This window comes from Calliphora vicina, chromosome 3 (assembly GCF_958450345.1).
Source record: "Calliphora vicina chromosome 3, idCalVici1.1, whole genome shotgun sequence".
Lineage (NCBI taxonomy): Eukaryota > Metazoa > Arthropoda > Insecta > Diptera > Calliphoridae > Calliphora > Calliphora vicina.
In genome coordinates this window covers 21,993,354-22,006,710 of record NC_088782.1, presented here as the reverse complement: position 1 = coordinate 22,006,710, position 13,357 = coordinate 21,993,354, and the positions used below count along the sequence as shown (strand labels likewise).

Genomic DNA, 13,357 nt, shown 5'->3' with positions numbered 1-13,357 from the left:
GTAGCAAGTTCCACCACCTTTTTAGTTATTCATAAACAAATATGGCAGCACAAATATTTTCTCATGTTATTAAGTTGTTACTAAAATATCTCTTGTTTGACATTTAATTTAGTTGATATTAAATTTTGTAGCAAATTTATACCGGCTTTTATAATCAAATCGTTTAATATTAATTAGTTTGTCATTAAGTTAATCCCTTAACTATGAAGAAATGATTTTGCTGAGAAATCTTCATAACGCCAAACGTAAATTATAATTTTGGCCCGGTAACCACTAAAATTGGAACTTCGCTGGGAAAGGACCGGAGTTTTACCCGGACAAATATTAGCAATACAATTTTATCTTTAACGATGATAATGTTATAACAACAACTTCTTTGGTTCAGAAGGAGCTTTATAGCCTCTAAGAACTACAAGTCGTCCTACGTATTCAGGTATGTACCTTGGTCTAGAAAGCAGTAACTGCCGAACTCAACAGCTGAGTTTTAAAATAACCCGCAAAATCCAATTCGAATTCCTTTAGTACATCTCCAGGAATTAATGCATATATTAAGAAGTTAGTTTAACAAAATTCATGTATCCAAGGCAATTTCTCGAGTACACTTGCAGGCAGAACAAACTGCGGAATAATTGTCTTGAAACCATAAAGGCAAATGAGAAGGCGATGAAATTGGAAAACGATTTGGAACCGAAAAAAGGTTGTGAATATAACATACAGTTTGTGTATTGTTTAAGATTGCTTTTTAATAGTTTTTATTAATGTTTATCACACTTACGTATAGAAAGCAGTAGCTGCCGGACACAACTTCTGAGTTTTAAAATAACCAGCAAAATCCAATTCGGATTCCTTTGGTACTGCTCCGGTTACTAATGCATATATTAAGAAGTTAGTTTAACAAAATGCATGTGTCCAAGGCAACACTTACACACAGAACAAACTGCAGCCGAATTGTCTTTAAACACTCAAGGCAATCAAGTAGGCCATGTAATTGGAAAACAATTTGTAACCGAAAAAGGTTCCAAAAAGGCTTCAAACGAATCAGTTGCGTTCGGTACAGGTTCCCTGTGATGGTTTGGTCTGATTTCATCAGCTCATAATAGATAGGACCCTTTTTGTCCCACCAAATACAGAGCATTACCTTAGCGCCATGGATATTTGGCTTTGGTGTCGATTCGGCTGGTTGACCGGGCTTCACATACCATCTCTTACCCTTCGGGTTATCGTAATGGATCCAATTTTCATCGCAAGTAATGATTCGATGTAAAAATTATTTCCTTTTATAGCGTTCAAGCATTATTTCGAACATGCAAAATCGAATTTCTACGTCTCTCGTCTTCAATTCGTATGGTACCCAATTTCCTTGCTTATGAATGAATGCTGCTGCTCGCAAACGTTTTGAAATTGCTGCTTGAGTAGCTCCCAATGATTTTGCAAAGTGTTGTTGGGTATGACAAAAATCCTCATGGAGTAATGCCTTCAGTTCTTGGTCTTCAAACTTGAAACCGATGAAACACATTCACCATAAGCTTCGGTGTGCTTCAGCGGCACTTTTTTTTCAAATTAAAGAAGTAAAGTCAAGCATTCCTTATATGACGCATTGTTGGCACAAAATTCGACATTTTCGAAGCAAAAAAAACCTTGTTTAACTATAATGTCCAATAACTAAATGAGAATAAATGACAGATATACAGCCCAATTATGAATAAAAATTCCCCGGGAGTTTTTTCCCCTTTCTCATTTTTCCTATTCAAATTCAATGGCAAAAAACTCCCGGGAACAAACTCACACGGAATTTTTTATTCATAATTGGGCTGATATACTCTTCAAAATGACATATAAGTTATTAAAAACAAAAATCGCGTCCAAAAGATACGCCATTTATTGTAAATTCCTAATTTTTAAGTCATACACCCAATACTTTGTTAACCCTTTCGCTACAAGTTTTAACTGGAGGTTTTAATAGATGTTTTAAGTTTATCATATGGTTGGTATTGATATTAATATTAAGGTCCTACGTGTCCTGGTTTATCCGTTATACCAAATTAAATTTTTAGTCCTGGAAGCTTATCCTGAAGCCCCCAATGATTTTTTTTAAATATTTTTTATTTTTGTATTTCACTAATAGGTTTCTAAGCATTCTAAATAATTTTTATTACAAAATTATAGTTTTTACAAATTTTATATGCAAAAAATCGAAGACACTTTCAAAAAAAAAATGGATTCAAAAAATCTATTTTCACACATTTTCAAATTGCTATCAATCGAACACGAATAGCGATAATTCAATAAAATAAATTGTAAACATCTCTAAATATATTCCAAAAATAGACTCAAAAACTATTTTTTAAAAATATTCATAATTGTTGAAGTTATGTGCAAAAATCTAAAATGTATCCATATGGATACAATATAGCGAAAGGGTTAAGAAAAACTAAAGCAAACAGTATCTGCCCCTATAAGAAACATTAAATATTATACAAATTTTCTTACTTTTTTTTAAATATTTTTTTTTATTACTTGTTTTTGCCACTTTCACATACACATTATTTTAATATTTTTTTTTTATGTTTTTGAATTATTGTGTAAACTTTTCTTATTTTTTTTTAAATTTAATTTTTCTTTTTTAATACAATTATTATAATATTAATATATGTATACGTATATAATAATTAATAATTATAAGAATAATATAAAGTTATTATTTTGTTTTTGACAATATTTATTTATATTATAAATGGTAAATTTAAGAATTTTGGAATTATGTTCTTTTACACTTGTTTTGTGTGTGTTTTTAATTAAATTTCTTTAAATTCTGTTCTTATTTTTTTTATTAAAAAAAAAGAAAAATTTATATAAAAAAAAATTATTTTCTTTTATTACTTATTTTAAGCGAAAATGAAAAGTAATGAAAATGAAAATAAAAAAATTATTAAACAATTATACATTTAATAGATAATAAAGGCAACGTATTGTTTTTTGTTACTAATGCTAATTTAATTAATTAAATAAAATTATAATTTTAGAAAAGAAAAAGAGAAACGAGAAAAGAAATTATATTTAAACCCATTTTCTCAATCTCTAGATATTTTTTATCATTCTCATTAAGAAAAACGATAACCAGAGTTTGAGAAAATGTGGCTTATAAGGTTAATTTTTAAATATACAAAGAAATTTTTTTATTTATTTAAAAAACAATAAAAATAATTTTTATTTTCTTTTTTCAAGAATTTATAAAAAAATAGTATGTTTGTTTATGTTTTATTTAATATAGTTCTTTTTGAAATAATTTAAGCATAACTAGTTATTAATTATTAAAATAATGTTGAATTTTTAATAATTCTTTTTTAATGTTTGTTTTTATTTCGTATTTTTTTTTATATTTGCTTGTAAATTATAAAAAAAAAATTGACTTAAACCTTAAATGGTAATTGCTATTTTGTATATATTTTGTTGTTGGTTTATTAAATTTTAACTTAATAGTTAATTAATAAAAGAAAATTTATTAAAAAAAAAGAAAAATGTAAAAAACATACCCCCATTATCACAAACAATTTTTAAATTTATCAAACCTTGATAAATTTAAAGATTGTTTATGTATATCGGAGAGTGTTTGGAGAGAGAGTTTATACACAAGAGCTTGACAAGAAATTAAAGCGCTAAAAAAAACATAAAACTGAGAGCAGATAATTATTTAGATTATCAGGTATTTGATGGAAATCAATCTCTACTTCAAAGCGATCAATTTGAAAAAGTCTGATAAATTACCAACCAAATTATTAAATGAATTCCTTAACAAATTTGTCATTATCAACATCGATTTCCATCACCTACTTGTATGTTTTGGTTTTGCTTTTGATTTATTTTTCAAAAATATCAAATTGTAAATTTATGATTTCAAAGTTTCTTTATCATTTTATATGTAGTTCAATAACTTGTTTCCATAAGTTTTAGTAGTAAGTATTTTTAAATTATTTTTTAGGTATTTTCAAGGTGCAATGTTAAATATTTTATTTTCGATCAGGTCAGTGAAGATATTTTTAGGTTTTTTCTCTATATTTGTGTATTTTTGAGGCTGGGTTTAAGTGGTTTGAAATGTGTTTTGTTTTTTCTTGAGTAATTGCTACTACAAAAAGCTTTTTTTTAATATTTTTTTTTTATTTTTCTTCAAAAAAAAAATTTAATACAAAATTAGTTTTTTCAATACTACTACTAAATATTAAAATAATTTTGCTGTGTTTATTAAGGGCCTTATTTTGTAAATTGAAATGACAAATGTTAGAAAAAAATCTTTATGGAAAAAATATAATTTTGAAAGGAAATTAAAAAAATATTTCAAAATTTTTTAAAAATATTTCAAAATTTTAAAAATTGTACACTTTTAGAAAAATTTAAAAAAAAATTATACATTTTTTACAAGATTTCAAAATTTTAAAATAAAATTATTTAAAAATTGTATTAAATGTTTACCTTTTATTACAAAATTTAAGAAAAAAAATATTTGAAAATTTTAAAAAATTTTTTAAATAAATTTTTTTTCAAAATTTAAAAAATTTTACAAATGATTTCAAAATTTACAAAAAATATTTCAAAATTGTAAAAATTTTATCCTTTATTGCAAATGATTTCAAAATTTTTAAATAATTTAAGAAAAAATTATTTTATAATTTAAAAAAAGTTTTTAAAAATTTTTCAAAACAAAATCTTTCAAAATTTTATTCAAATTTTAAAAATTGTTACACTTTTTGAAAAATTTAAAAAAAAAATGCATTTTTTTTACAAGATTTCAAAATTTTAAAATAAAATTATTTAAAAATTTTATTAAATGTTTACCTTTTATTACAAAATTTAAGAAAAAAAAAAATATTTGAAAATTTTAAATAATTTTTTTTTTTCAAAATTTTAAAAAATTTTACAAATGATTTCAAAATTTACAAAAAATATTTCAAAATTGTAAAAAATTTTATCCTTTATTGCAAATGATTTCAAAATTTCTAATTAATTTAAGAAAAAATTATTTTAAAATTTCAAACATTTTGTAGACTTACAAAAAATTTAAAACAAAACATTTCAAAATTTTGCAAATAAAAATTATTTCAAAAATTTTATACATGATTTCAAAATTTAAAAAAAATTATCTTTTATAACAAATGATTTAAAAATTTTAAAAAACATTTCAAAATGTCAAAAATTTGAGTTTACAAACGTCTTAAATTATTTTTAAAATGTGTGGATTTTGTTTTAATAGAAAACTATTTTATTCAAATTTAAAAAATTTTTCACCTTTTACAAATGATTTCAAAATTTAAAAAATTTTACACTTTTTTCCAAAGATCTCAAAATTATTAAAATTTTTTTTTTTCAAATTTTTTAAAAAAAAAAATTTAAATTTGATTTAATTTTATTTCAAAAATTTTACACGTTTTTTCCATAAAAATTTCTTACATTTCAAAATGTTTGCTTTTATTTTATAAGATCCTATAAATCTTGTTTTTATTTTACTTTACGAAAAAATGTTAATGGAAAAAATCTATTTTGAAATAATTAAAAAAAAAATTATTACAAAATTTTGAAAAAAAATTACTTCAAAATTTAAAATAATTTCAAAAATTTTTATTTTTTTAAAAATTTGAATAAAAAATTACTTCTATCAAAATTTTGAAAAAAAAAATATTTAAAAATTTTTAAAAGATTGATTTTGTTTTATAATGCCTTAAATCTTGTTTTTGTTCCTAAAAAAATAAATTTAATTTAAAAAAAAATTATTTAAAAATTTTACACATTTTTACAAATGATGTCAAATTTTTTAAAAAATTTAAACAAAAAAATAATTATTTAAAAATTTAAAAAAAAGAATTATTTAAAAATTTTATTAAAATTTCGAACACTTTTTTTAATTTTTGAAAACGATTTATTTCAAAATTTTAATAAAACTATTTTGAAAATTATACACCTTTTAATTTTTGAAAACAATTTATTTCAAAATTTTATTAAAATTTCGAAAATTATTAATTTATTAATTTGTTTAAAAATAAAATTATTTAAAAATTTTATTCTAATTTCAAATACTTTACACTTTTTTTCCATAAAAATTTCTTACATTTCAAAATGTTTGATTTTATTTAATAAGGCCCTAACCTAAATCTTGTTTTTGTTTTACTTGGCATCATTATTGTTTTTAAAAAAAACTAAATTTATATAAATTATGGCAGTTTTATTTCGAAATAGGAGTTAAAAGATTTTCTTTATTGAATTTAACTTAAATGTTTTCAGTTATTATAAAAAAATATAAAGAAAAAGTTTAAGAAAAATTATTCAAATTTCTTTCTTAAAATGTGAAACGAAACTTACATTTCGAAAAATTAACTAACAAAAAATTAAACAAATTCCTTAATTTTAAAGAATAACATTTTAAGTAAATTATTAAAAATTAGCTTGAAAACTTAAAAAAAAATAAAAGCCTTTTTCCAGTGTTCTATTCAAAGCCAAACATAATTTTGTTAATATTTTTTAATATTTCATAAAAATTATTACAAAATAAAGCCAAACATAATTTTGTTAATAAGGAATAAAATCATAAAAAAACAATTCTTAGCCATCAAACTGCAGCAACCCTAAAACTTTAATTTGATAGACAAGAAAAATAAAAATAATAATCAGCCTAACCACAAAAGACCAAAAGACAATTTTAAAGCCATAAAGTCGACTATTAATTTTAAATTTACAAACAGTATTACAAATTTTGTTTAATTATTTTAAAATAAATTTTTTGTTTTGAATTTCTATTTTAAAATAAAGTCGTTAAATAAAAATTTCTTTTGTGGTTAGGCTTTAGTACTTTAAGAAATCATAAATCAAGAATTTAAAATTCTTTAAAAAACCAAAAAATTTTAATTAAATTAGTGTAAAAAGAAAGGCGCTTTCATTTCTTAAAAAAATAAGAAAAAATCATAATATTTTAAATTAAAAAAAACCTAAAACTTACATTGCAATTTTAAAGAAAATAATACGTTAATTAGTTTTTTTCACAAAAAAGGAGGGCAGGAAATTATTTATATGTTTCATACATAAAAAAAAGAAATCATAAAGCAGAAATTTATATATATAATATTGTAATAATAATAATAATTAGAAAACAATTTGAATATACAACTTAAGCGCGTAAAAAAAACTTAAATATTTATTTATTTAAATATAAAAAAAATAATGTAGTTAGTTAAATGATAAAAGCAAAAAGCAAAAAAAAAAATTAAAATAAAAAGTAATTGAAACCTAAAATTGTAATAAAAATTGTTAATTTTGTTTAAATCCTAAAAAAAAAACAATAAAGTTTTAAAAGAAAATAAAATGGAAATAAACCATTTTTTGTTTGTTTTGTTTTTGTTTAATAATGTTGTGTTTTCTTGTATTTTAGTGTTAAATTTCTTTTAATCATATTTTGTTTGTTTTGTTATATTTTTTAAATATTTCCGTTTTCAACCTTCAAAATTTTCTTAACTCTTTTTCACTTAAGAATATAGTGTACAATCAATATAGCTGGTGGGCACAAAACCTTCATCCCAACCATTTGTATTATTCATGCGACGCACACGCGTCCAGCCATCTCCCTGATCGATTTCAATCACTTGCAACTCTTCGCCCTCGTTCATGGGTATGCTGCCCTCACTGGTGGCTGGTTAAAAGAAATTTTTGTTTAATTAAATGAAACTGATTTTTTATAGCAATAAAGTTAAATAAATACTTACCTTCAAATGGATATAAGGCTCGACATGTACCCAGAGGTTGTAGTGGTTCCAATTCACTTTCATAAAATGTTTCCTCTCCCATGGCATTTTCGTTGGCGCTACCTTGTCCCGAGCCCGGCAGTGAAGTGTGTGATGTTCCTAAGCCACTCTCAGGACTTGCCGAACTGCTGAATTTAAACATGTAAAGGGGGGTAAAAAGAATTTAAGGAAATTCGTTAAAATACTTTTTCTCAAGTTTAATTCTTAATTTGTATTCTTTATGATTTTTCTTATTATTTAGTAACAAATAATTTTAAATTGTCTTAATGTGTGTGTTAATTTACGAGTATCAAGTGTTTCTTTTTTTTTTTGCCAACATTTATTAAGTCAAGTTGAAAAAAATTAAAAATTGTATTTCTTAGATCAAAAGCAATAGGCCAATTTAAGTGTTCTTAATTCTTAAGTCCATTTCAGAGAATATTTTCCAATTACAATCTTGACTTAAATCCTGTTTGCAATTGTAATTATGTTTAAAGATCTAAAAGACATTTACATTCTACAACGGGTTAATGTTTTGAGGCCATTTTATACAACGAAACGATTTGAAATGTAAGCAAGCAACTTTTAAAAGGGCTGGAAAATACATTTTGCTTATTTTTCAAAACATTTCGGTTTCTAAATTGAGACCCCGTTAACATGATATATGAAAATGTGCAAATTTATCTGAGAAAACAAATGTTAACTTAGTGAACTATAAAATGATTGCTATTTGGCATTTAATTATATTTTTAAAGTCCCAAAAATTTCATATTTATATAAAGTTTTCATAAACTTCCTTTAATTTTCATTACATTGTAATTTTAAAAAGGTCAGCTTAAAATTGTAAGGGCCAACAAAATCCAATTAAGAATTTATTTTCATTAAATTTTAAATTTAAAAATGCTTTCAGAGTAATGTAGAGCAATGAAAAATGTTGATCTATAAGTGTTATTGTGAATTTGGAGAACAAAAATTATGAATTACATAAAATGAGAGATAATAATAATGAAGAAATGTAACGAAAAAAAAAAGTAATATAGAAGGAGAACATAGAAAATAACTACAAAAATGCATTTTGAAAATTTCAAACATAGACTTATGAGTGTACCCGTTATTGTTATTATTATGGCCATTTTGTATTTGCGCCACATTATCCTCAGAATCTGACCTGCTTAAACTGCCGCCATCATCTTGTTGGAAATCGCCGTCATAATTGTTGTCCTCAGTGCTACCGTTGGAATGCCTGCAATAGAGGGGGCAGGAAAAGAGAAAATTAAAGTTAATGTAAATAAATAGAAAATTAAAATTCAAAATATTTCAAAAGTTAATTTTAAATATTTCGGAATTAATTTTTAAATACATACTTTGAAATTTAATTTTAAATAATTCAAAATTTATTTTTCAGTATTTCAAAATTTTATTTTGAATATTTCAAAATAATTTTGAATTGTATTTCAAAAATAAATTTTGTAGATTTCAAAATTTAATTTTCAACATTTCAATATTTCAAAATTAAATTTTTAATATTTAATTTAAATTAGAAATTCTTAATATTTCAAAATTTAATTATCAGCCCAATTATGAATAAAAATTCCCCGGGAGTATTTTCCCTTTTCTCAATTTTCATATTCAAATTCAATGGGAAAAAACTCCCGGGGAACAAACTCCAGCGGAATTTTTTTTTTCATAATTGGGCTGTATAAATATCTCAGAATTTAGTTTTAAATATTTCAAAATTTAGTTTTAAATATTTCAGAACTTAATTTTAAATTAGAAATTTTCAAAATTTCAAAATTAATTTTTGAAAATTTCAAAATTTTATTTAATTTATTTCAAATACTATAAATATTTCAGAATTTATTTTATTATTTTTAATTATTTCAAAATTTAATTTTAAAAATTTCAAAATTAAAATTTTCAAAACTTCAAAAATTAATTTTGAATATTAAAATTTTATTTTAAATATTTCAAAATCTGATTTTAAATATTTCAAAATCTAATTTCAAAATTTAATTAGATTTTAAAAAATATTTCTAAATTGTATTTATTATTTCAAAATTTAATTTTTAAAATTTCAAAAATTATTATTAAATATTTCAAAATCTAATTTTAAATGTATCAAAATCAAATTTTAAATATATCAAAATCAAATTTTAAATATTTTAAAGTTTAATTTTAAATATTTCAAAATTTAATTTTAAATATTTCAGAATTTAATTTTAAAATATATTTCAAAATTAAATTAGATGTATTTCAAAATTTAATTTTAATTGTTTCAGAATTTTATTTTAAATATTTCAGAATTTAGTTTAAATATTTCAAAATTTACTTTTCCATATTTCAAAATTTAGTAAATTTAGAATTAATTTTAAATTAGAATTTAATTTTAAAAATTTCAAAATTTAATTTTAAATATTTCAAAATTAATTTTTAAATCCTTCGAAATTTAATATTAAATATTTCAAAATTTATTTAAACAATATTAATATGTATTTAATTTTAAATATTTCAAAACTTAATTTTGAATATTTCAAAACTTAATGTTAAATGATTCAGAATTTTATTTCAAATATTTCAAAATCTTTAAATGGTTCACAATATAGTTTTAAATATTTCAAAATTATTTAATTTAAAATATTACTTTTCCATATTTCAAAATTTAGTTTTATAGATTTCAGAATTTAAATTCGAAATTTTTAATATTTCAAAGTTTAATTTAATTAATTTTCAAAATAATTTTAAATTGTATTCCAAAATTTAGTTTTAAATATTTCATAATTTAATTTTAAATTAGGAGTTTTGAATATTTTAAAATTTAATTTTGACTATTTACAGAATTTAATTTTAAAAACTTAAAAATTTAATTTCGACTATTTCAAAATTTAATATTGAATATTTAAAAATTTCATTATGAATATTTAGCAATTTTGTTTTTAATATTTCAGAATTTACTTTTCAATATTTCAAAATTAAATTAGAAGTATTGAATATTTAAAAATTTTATTTTGAATATTTCAAAATTTAAGTTTTACAAATTTAATTTTGAATATTTCAAAGTTTCAAAATTGAATTTTGAACATTTTAAAATTAAATTTTGAATACATATTTCAAAAAATAATTTGGAATTGTATTTCAAAATAATTTTGAATTGTATTTAAAAAAATGTTTTGAATATTTCAAAAAGAATTGAAAAATTTAATATTTCAGAATTTAGTTTTAAATATTTCAAAATTTACTTTTCCATATTTCAAAATTTAGTTTTAAATATTTCAGAATTTAATTTTAAATTTAAATTACAAATTTTGAATATTTCAAAATTTCATTTTGAATATTAAAAATTTAATTTTATAAATTTCAAAATTTAATTTTAAATTTTTCAAAATTAAATTTTAAATATTTTAAAATTAAATTTTAAATCCTTCGAAATTTAATATTACATATTTCAAAATTTATTTAAACAATATTAATAAAATAAAATTTATTTAAACAAACTTAATTTTAAATGATTCAGAATTTTATTTAAAATATTTAAATATTTCACAATTTAGTTTTAAATATTTCAAAATTATTTAATTTAAAATATTACTTTTCCATATTTCAAAATTTAGTTTTATAGATTTCACAATTTAAATTCGAAATTTTTAATATAATTTCAAAATTTAATTTAATTAATTTTCAAAATAATTTTAATTTGTATTTAAAAATTTAGTTTCATAATTTCATAATTTAATTTTGAAATTAGGAGTTTTGAATATTTAAAAATTTAATTTTCAATATTTCAGAATTTAATTTTAAATTTTAAAAACTTAAATTTTAATTTCAAATATTTCAAAGCAATTTAGTTTTAAATATTTCAGAATTTACTTTTCAATATTTCAAAATTAAATTAGGAGTATTGAATATTTAAAAATTTAATTTTGAATATTTCAAAATTTAAGTTTTACAAATTTAATTTTGAATATTTCAAAGTTTCAAAATTTAATTTGAACATTTTAAAATTAAATTTTAATTTAATTTTTTTAAAAACTTAAATTTTAATTTCGAATATTTTAAAATTTAATATTGAATATTTAAAAATTTCATTTTGAATATTTAGCAATTTAGTTTTAAATATTTCTGAATTTACTTTTCAATATTTCAAAATTAAATTAGGAGTATTGAATATTTAAAAATTTAATTTTGAATATTTCAAAGTTTCAAAATTTAATTTTGAACATTTTAAAATTAAATTTTGAATACATTTTTCAAAATAATTTGGAATTGTATTTCAAAATAATTTTAAATTGTATTTAAAAAAAAATATCAATATTTCAAAATTTAATTTTCAATATTTTAAAATAATTTTAGATATTTCAAAATTTATTTTTAAATATTTCCAAATTTATTTATTAATTTTATAAGTTTTTAGCAGTTAAAAATCTATCCTTGTTAGAAGCCAACCACTTACCTTGACGATCGATGACCATTGTTCATCGTATTACGATTTGCTTGCGGACTATTATTTGCCATGGGTATTTGATTTGCCTTTTCCAAATAGCCTTGATATTTTTTCAAGTCAATTTTCAATTTTTCCAATTTATGCTCCGACTCATTTAGTTGACCCTCCACTGTCATGGGATTGCCCAGCGATGAATTGGCCTCATACACAACTTTCATTTTCATTAGGCCATCACGGGCCGCAGTTTCCAGATGGATTTTCTGTTGTAGTTCGCCAATTTTAGCCTGTAGCTTTTTGCGTCGCTGATTAGGTGGTAAATCACTGAAATCTTCCTTTTGTCCGTCCGCAGTTAGAGAATTCTATTTGGGGTAAGGGGAAATTATATTAGTAACAACGTTTATTCGGATGATATTCTACAATAATTTTATGAATAGTATGGTGGACATTGATATTATTTAATAGTTTTATTCGGTTACTTAATTTAAACAACGAGAAAGAGAGCGAGAGAGATAGAGAGAGAACATGCAAAACAACATTTGCCAGGCCAATACAAAAAAACTTAAAATCTAAATTAAATAAATAAAATTTGATTTAAATCTAATTACGCTAACTGAAAAAAATGATTTCGTTAAAAATTTATAAGAAAAACAAAAGAATTTCATGAAATTTATTTAAAATTTTCAAATATCTAATTTCAATTAATTAAACCTATAGACAACAACAAATGTAGTGATGCCTAAATTAACAAAAATACAGTGAGAGAGAGAGAGACTAGCGAGATTGTGGAAACAAAATACTCGTATGTTTCAATAATATAACGAACGATATTTGAAAGTGAAAAGTCGTAGTGAATAGTAGTGATTGATAGTGAAACAAAGTGAAAAGTGTTAGAGTAAGGAGTTTCAAAGAGAATTATTCTATAAATATACAGAGTGTTAAAAGTAGACAAGTGTTAAATTTATGTTTTAAAATTATACTCCAAATTGTTTTAATAATATTTATACTATAAAAATAAACTTAGATCTTAAAATTAATCTTACTAATTATTTAATTCAACATTCTTTAATTTGTATTTTATTTTAATTTAAATTTTAGTTTTAAATTAGTTTCATTCATACCTTCATAGTGATACAGGCTTCAATAATCTTCTGTTGCTGTG

The 13,357-nt window shown here is 20.9% G+C and overlaps 1 protein-coding gene across 7 annotated transcripts in view; it reads right to left on the bottom strand.

The window, feature by feature from the left end:
• Positions 1 to 7,012: 7,012 nt before the first annotated feature.
• The window catches only part of Cip4 (formin-binding protein 1-like Cip4), a 159,767-nt gene continuing 153,422 nt past the window's right edge, over positions 7,013 to 13,357 (bottom strand). For 2 of the 7 annotated variants that reach the window (XM_065503121.1, XM_065503119.1), the window contains 4 exons: positions 12,208 to 12,557; positions 8,869 to 9,003; positions 7,743 to 7,909; positions 7,013 to 7,669 (listed from right to left, as the gene is read on the bottom strand). In XM_065503121.1, coding sequence (XP_065359193.1) covers positions 7,506 to 7,669; positions 7,743 to 7,909; positions 8,869 to 9,003; positions 12,208 to 12,557 — 816 coding nt within the window. In that variant the 3' untranslated portion in view covers positions 7,013 to 7,505. The remainder of the gene's footprint in view (positions 7,670 to 7,742; positions 7,910 to 8,868; positions 9,004 to 12,207; positions 12,558 to 13,357) is intronic. The other 5 variants (XM_065503120.1, XM_065503123.1, XM_065503122.1 and 2 more) reach the window with 5 other exon arrangements.